Here is a 7,500-nt window from a genome sequence, read left to right on the forward strand (position 1 = left end):
CAGATTTCAAGGCTTGTTTAAGGTAACCAATCAAATTGCAAGAGAATGAAAGACAGAGAAAACCATTGTGTGGCGAATTTTCCAACTTTTGTTCCCAACTGGATGAATAAAATATTGGTACTGACTAAAACCTGTATTTTAGCGATCAAATAATTATTGTGTGATTTTTAAATGGATGTAATAAAGTGGTAATTGAACTTCGTGTTGTGCAATTTTGGTCTGAAATCATACTTGTGATTTCAAATCGAACTGGCGCTGCGCGCACAATCTGAGTGGGAATTGAACCTCTATTCTCCGGATTAAATCATCATTGCTCTTCCGACTGAGCTGCATGGCCATTTACAGTAGCATATTAAGGCCTTCACTTGATTTCTGTCATTGTGTCATTGTATCTCTATATTGTCAAAGTTGAAGTACTTTTAACAAGCGGTTGCTCAAGTAAATAATAAGTTGTGAGAGAGTTCTCTTGTAATAAATTAAGATTTGCCAACGAGCAACGGCGAAACGGCAAAACTTAATTCCATGCGCGATAGTTCTACTGAGAGGCAAAAAATATTTATACCACACTCAGTTTGTGATATAATGTAACGTAGACATCATTTGAGCCAATCGGATGACCGATTCAAATCTTTTTAAAGCAGCCAATAAAAAGGCGTGTTATAGATGGTGTACACGTGCTAGTTTTTTTGGTGTTTTGGACATATTCTTGAATGAATGAAGCAACGAGAATTCTCAGTATTCATGAGTTCAGTCTACCTTAGGGCTTGATTTAGAAGAGCTGCAAGGCAAAATAGGTTCGTCACTGGAGCGCATCTGAAATGTTTTCCATACGGTTCTTGTCTTTTTAATATAATCAGATGTAAAATGCGAATATTCAGAGTGTTTACAAATCGACGCTTAGTACTTGCAGGATACTTCATGTAAGTGAGCTTACAGTTTCAAACACTGTCCGGTAAAAAGTATTGAGAATGAAGATTATTGTCGGTTAAGGGATATTATTTTGACGTAACACCAAATTCTCATGATTAGCAAACAAAGAAACCTAGCTATGGCACTATTTAGAAGAATGAAGTTTTTGATCGAGGGAGAGAAAGGATATAACGGATTTTAGATCTTTCATTTGATCATAGATCATGGGCCATATATTACAGTGAAGCAATGTTCATGATAAGTACATCTCATTTGTTATTTTCCAGTTCGATCGTTTTATGCATATGGCTATTGCGCTCATAAAATACAATGGAAAAAGGGCAGGCTATAACGTTCAGTGTGGTCTTCGAACTTTGTCAGTTAGAGGTATGAGCTACGGGTTCAGATAAAGTGGGGACCATTCAATTACCATCTACTGTTAGATTTCTGTCGGCGCTCATGATGGAGATGGAAATAGATTGTTTTTATTGGAAACGTGAAAAGCACGCCATGCTTCTTGTCGGTAATATCCGGGAACTTTATTTGCAAAATAATGATTATACAAAGGCAACTCAACAATTTGAGACCACTTCCAACACCTACATTATCTTTTTATTCTTTTACTGCAGTTGAAAGGGAACACAAAGACGATGAAGAACATGAAGAACAATACAGCGATCAACAGGCTGCTGCAGGACAATGGCGAAAAGCGGCCAGGACTCTGATAACACAACAGCAGGTCAAGAGCTTGGTCTATACTTATGCGTAATTTGGAAATATGGGGATGAAAATCCTTTTCGGTCGGGGATTTTCAGTAGTGTTTCCGATCGTCCCTGTTTTTACCGAAATTCCCGGAAATACCAGAAGCCTGCGCCAGTCTAGTTGTCAAGAGAAAAGAGAGGAACTGGATAGAAACCAATTAATCGGTCCATGAGATGAGAGCGGTTTTCAATTGAGTGTCGAAAGTAATTAGCGAATTGCTTTGGTTTTGTATTTCTTCACACAGTGATTGATTCAAAGTTCTCTCGCCACTTTTTCAACTGACCAATCAGAAGTGAAATCAAAACCAATCGTGGCTTGCGCGTGCACATTTTCCCGCGTCTTGTGTCGGCTACGTGTGTAATTACTTCGAGTTTTGATTGGTTTAATGGACTGTCTCCGTCTTTTTGATTATCCAAAGTAATTACTTTGGTTTTGGTTTTACGACACTCGATTGAAACTCGCTCAATACATACTAATTAGTTTTGGTAAATAATCGGCAGACGTACCAATCAGTTAATCTTTACTGTTACCTGGATAAAAACAGTTCCTTCAAAAGTGGGTACTCCTTGTTCAAATCCTGTCCAGGGACTACTTTTACTTTTTTTTCTTTTTATCTGCTACCACAAGCCCTGGGGCAGAGTAATCTAAATGGAGGATAATACTTCATTTGGAGCAAACGAACAATGACGGATAATCCTTCAGTTGAGGAAGAGATCGTTTTGTATTAGATACTATTAATTCTGTTTCTTGAGTTGTCTTTCATCGGTATCCTTTACTAGGTTGTTGAAAACTTGTCAGATGATCGAAATCCCAATCCCCTCAGCAGGTTCGCACTGGCGGCACATAGAGTTAAGGAGGATCTGGAACCCACACCGGTGGTCCCCCGTCTTCGAGATGTGGTACAACTGGCTCGCGATGCAAATGAGGAGAATGGGAGCGACTTAAGAGGGATACACCTTCCAGCATTGCAAAACACCTCGCCGACGAACAGAATGAATTTGGAAATCAAAGAGACAGAGAATGCTCTTCAACGCAAAATGCGTGAAAGTACTGAAATCTTGATTCGGAAAATAGCCGAGATCCAATACGAAGAAAACCTTCGACAATCGCAAGAAACTATTCGTGAAGCATTGGACCGAGTTAGAAGGGCTCAAGATCGAGCGGAATTTGTGAATCGTCTGGGGCAAGAGCTTAAGGAGCGACTACAGGGAGAACTGGAATTCAGAGAAGCAAATCGAGGGCAACCGACAAATGCAGATAAGGATAGCGAAGACAGAAACAAGAGTGATCTTAAACACAAGCAAATTTTGCAAGAGCTTAAGAAGGAAAGGGAATGGCAGCAGAGAACGGAGATGATGATTGCCAAGCAAGAAAAGAGGATTGAAGAACTCAGACAAGAAATGAAAACAGAGATAAGAGAGATTATGGAAGAACAGAATAAACATTACGAGGAAATAAAACAAATGCTGAAAGATTCCAGAACATTGATGCCCCATCATGGCAGCGATCAGGCGTATGTCAGTCTTGATGGATCAACCCGATCGGTGTCTAATGTAGAAGTACAAACACCAAATAGAAGACGAGAGTTAAAAACACCTACAGAACACCATTCCAGATCAACCACACCGGAATATTATATCCACTGAAAACATACCATTTATCATTTCACTCGCATTTCCCAAGGGCGATTTAAATGCGAAATCGCATCGATTATTCTGCTACGCGTACATCTTATCAACAAGAGCACAAGAAAGCTCACTCCGTTCGGGAACGCCAGTGATTGTTGCGAGATATGTCGCAATGGAACGGTTTACCCTGCAACTGGAAAGGATTGAAACGAACTTTATGAAAGTGTCTAGTCGTTCTAGCGCTGGAGCATTAATTGGAGACACAGTAAACTGAAATTAACAATTAACACAAATCAAGTCAAATGTTGGTTTTTGAGGAGAGGGGTAACCGGAGTACCTGGAGAAAACCTCTCGGTGCAGAGTAGAGAACCAATAAACTCAACCCACATAATATTCACGTTGGAGTTTTAAAAGAGAAATCAATCGATTTTATGAAAATGATTGAACGGCCACCTTGTACTACTACCACTACCACTACCACTACCACTACCACTACCACTACCACTACCACTACCACTACCACTACCACTACCACTACCACTACTACTACTACTACTACTACTACTACTTTAACTGAGCAGTAATTTTATTGTCGTGTACAGCTATTGTGGCTTCAGTTGCATCGCTCCGGCATCGCAGGGGTCATGGATTCGAATCCCATTGGAGCCACTTGAAATTTTTGTGTCCACAAGTATGATTTCAGACCACGTGATGTTACTGTAGGGAAAACTTTCTTTCAAATGTCGTCCTATGCTCGTGAATATGTACGCATAACTTATGAAAAAACAAAAGGAAAATTCCCTTGAGAACATCACGTGGTCTAAAATGGGAAAACAAAACGTACAAGCTAAAGAGGTCTATTTGGTCTGAGATCATACGTGTCATTTCAAAATAGAACGAGCGTGCAGCGCGAGTTCTATTTGAAATCACAAGTATGATTTCAGACTAAAATTGCACGACACGAAGTTCAATTACCACTTTATTACATCCATTTAGAAATCATACAATCATCATTTATAGCTAAAATACAGGATTATAGTCAACATCAACATTTCATTGATCCAGTTGGGAACAAAAGTTGGAAATATTCGCCCTACCATCGTTTTTTGTCTTTCATTTTCCTGCAATTTGATTGGTTATCTTAAACAAGACTTGAAATCTAATTGGCTGTTTTGTTTTAGTACTCCTTTCTCATTGGCTGGGGAAATGGTGCGATGTAGAGAAAAAACCTGTGCGATTTGGGAATAAATCGTACTCCTGAGAGCCATCAGATTGCAAGGATCAGCAGTGATTTCTAAATGGATGTAATAAAGTGAGAAATTTTAACTTATTTTTTTATTTTCTTTACCTCCACGATCCTTGCCGTTCTTCACAAGTACTCTTTGTGAATTCTACAAATACACTCTGTATCATAAATACAAAAAACCCGGAATCGAACACCATACTTGAATTCAGATTCGGGTTCAAAAACTATTCTGAGAATGGATGGATACTGTCGCTTTAAAATTGATTTCTGGATTTTGATATGTTAACTCGAAAACCCTTACAGGATACGGTTTTCCCAGAGATGTGAATCTTAAAATGCATCGGAACACAACTTTTTCATTACAGCAATTTTGGGCTATTTATAAGAGAGACAAGTTTTCTCAAGGCAAACTTTCGCAGCCTTTCCTCCTTCATACAAACTCCATTAAGAATCGGAAAGTTTCAGTGTGAATGAAGGGGGTAGTTTCTAAAGAAACTGTGTGAAAGTGATTGCTGGCGAAAAGAAGCTGAATCCCCTGACACGTATGGATTCATTCCTTTTTGTGCTTTCTGCGCATGCACAAAAAAAAGAACTATGGGATTCTCATCGATGACAAATGGGCCAAGTTCAATTCACTACTTGCACAATCCCATAATACACCTCTATTACCCCCAAAACCTTTGCATAACCATTGTTTGCAATTTCTCCTGGGACATGAAAATGTCCCAAGAGAAGTCGAAAGGAATGCCTATGCAGATTTTTTTTGTTGGGGGGGGGGGGGGGAGGGGGGGGAGGGGGAGGGGTAAAAGAGCTGTATTATGGGATTTGTGCAAGTAGTGAATATATCATTGTTCAGGCATGGCTACGAGGCTTTATGCTCAAATTTCGCAGGTCAGTTCTGTTTCTTTTGTGTCATAAGTTTCAAGGGAGATTTCTAAACATTACAATATCAAATTTAAGTACAAGGCCTCGTAGCCATGTGCGAATATTGATATATTGAACGTTGGTCTATTGCATCAAGATAAAACGCAGCGCGCATGCCTTGAATCTGACGATTTCTCAGGGGTTTGGCTTTGAACTCCTACATCTTCTCAAATAACGTGTTGTTGAACAGTTTGTTTTATTATTATATTAGGCATCTTCCGTTAACCATTTTCAATATAGATAAATTTTCCAAATGAAAGAGAAAAGGGACGAGACGACTTATCTATTTACATGCCACACGTCAATCTTCTCGGTAAATTCAAAACGTCTGCACATAATTCAATCAAAATACTCAGCAAGAGGAAGGTGTAGAGTTAGGTTCTTAATAAATCCTTTTGACTCCCAGGATCGATCAGAATGTAAATTCACCTCTCAATTTCAATACACTGTCACGTAGACAGGTACTGAGAATGAGGATTACAATCAGCTTGACGGTATCATCCTGATATAACACCAAATTCTCATGACCAACCAACGACGAAAACTATGAAAGTAGTTATGATAATGAACTTTTAGATCACGGGAGTCAAAAGGGTTAAAAACTGCATCTGTCTCCAAGCTGTCACTGAAATAAGGGAGGAAAAAACCCCTTGTTTCTTAAACTCCAGAAGAGGTTTTGGCTACCAAAAGTCAAATGTGATTCTAACATTTGGGTAGAGTTAGCAGCCTCTGTTTCAAATTTTAAAACATGAATTAACTTGCAGTGAATAACATTGTACAGGTAACTCAATTCTTTTTGAGCCTGAAGGTGTGTACACCCAAGTTAGTCAAGCGAATTTAACTCTAGTGATTCAGCCCCTTAGTTTGAGGGAGTTAATGAAAAATACTTTTTGTTAGTATGAAATGAACAAATTTAACACCATAGAAAGCATTTGACTCGTTTGTTCGATTTGGTCACTAGCTCGGGAAGTGTTTCCGCTAAACGTGTTACTAGGGTACGCCGCTGAAAAACTTAGGACAGTTACTTGGCCAAAAGGTCCGTGGCCTCAAAATATCCAAGCAACTTTTTGTTCATAAGAGGAAAATAGTTCTTTTTTTATCGACAGCCTCTCTTCATTCAGCAGTGTTGTCAAAAGGAATGCTCAATCTGCACATAAAGCTGCTTTACACCAAGCTGTGGACAGAGGAAACAGAGATTAATAATGACAATGATAATGATAATGATCCGAACCCAGGTGCTTCCAGTAGTAATTGGAGCATTGGGAACAGTTCCAAAAAGGCTTGAAAGCAACTTAACGCGCATTGACACTAACACTTCTATAGAACTTATTCAAAAAACCGCTCTCCTTGGCACACCAAGAATTCTGAGAAAGGTACTGGAGCGACGAAAGCCATGGTAAAATTTTAAAATTATCGACCCAACCTGGCCAAATTTGCTGGTAACATGCAAAACGTGAAACACATTAGGTGGTACTGGAATGGTGCTACGTGAAACACATCTCCTGTGGCTAAAGACCGGAAATACACTGTAAGTGGTTTTAAGGAAGACAATGACGTCATACCTCCATAAAGATGTGATGCGTTTGGCTGAGAATCTTGTGTGTGTCAGCGGTTGGCGCTACCAGCAATCGCATTGTTCCGATCCACACGTTACTATAGCAACAAGAATTTAGAGTCCTTGTTAATATTTTATGCTTTTCTGACACCGTGCTCAACACTAGTTATTAAACACATATAAATAGTCTACCATTTTGTAAACAAATTTTATTTCTTGCTTTGCTTTTCAATCCCCTAATTAATTGTGATTCCCTGGAAAAAATGGCTCATTTTGTAGACACTGAGCTTAATTTCTTAATATGATCATTCCATTAATTTAGGCAGAACGTTAACGAATTTAGCCCTTGCTTATCACAAATTCTTGATGATGCTTATCTAGTGCCTCTCTCGATTGCTTGGGCCAAGCACTCAGAGAGAAAAATCATTCAGCTACGTGTTAGGCTAGAAGCTTAAGATTCGTCTTAAAACCCGTTT

At 39.1% G+C, this 7,500-nt stretch overlaps 2 protein-coding genes across 3 annotated transcripts in view; one reads left to right on the forward strand and one right to left on the reverse strand.

Moving 5' to 3' along the window:
• The window catches only part of LOC138024246 (golgin subfamily A member 6-like protein 24), a 19,053-nt gene that overhangs the window by 7,245 nt on the left and 4,308 nt on the right, over nucleotides 1-7,500 (forward strand). Inside the window, exons 2-3 of one of the 2 annotated variants that reach the window (XR_011126934.1) lie at nucleotides 1,539-1,648; nucleotides 2,451-4,611. Coding sequence is in view for 1 of the 2 variants with exons in the window: in XM_068871386.1 (XP_068727487.1) it covers nucleotides 1,539-1,648; nucleotides 2,451-3,317 (977 nt within the window). In the remaining variant the exon portion in view is untranslated. Of the gene's footprint in view, nucleotides 1-1,538; nucleotides 1,649-2,450; nucleotides 5,306-7,500 lie in introns of those variants that run through there. The other variant, XM_068871386.1, reaches the window with a different exon arrangement.
• The window catches only part of LOC138024254 (zinc transporter 7-like), a 16,625-nt gene continuing 14,771 nt past the window's right edge, over nucleotides 5,647-7,500 (reverse strand). The window contains exons 12-13 of the mRNA XM_068871405.1: nucleotides 7,032-7,122; nucleotides 5,647-6,643 (exon numbers count right to left, since the gene is read on the reverse strand). Coding sequence (XP_068727506.1) covers nucleotides 6,599-6,643; nucleotides 7,032-7,122 — 136 coding nt within the window. The 3' untranslated portion in view covers nucleotides 5,647-6,598. The remainder of the gene's footprint in view (nucleotides 6,644-7,031; nucleotides 7,123-7,500) is intronic.

The sequence above is a fragment of the Montipora capricornis genome, chromosome 11, assembly GCF_036669925.1.
Source record: "Montipora capricornis isolate CH-2021 chromosome 11, ASM3666992v2, whole genome shotgun sequence".
NCBI lineage: Eukaryota > Metazoa > Cnidaria > Anthozoa > Scleractinia > Acroporidae > Montipora > Montipora capricornis.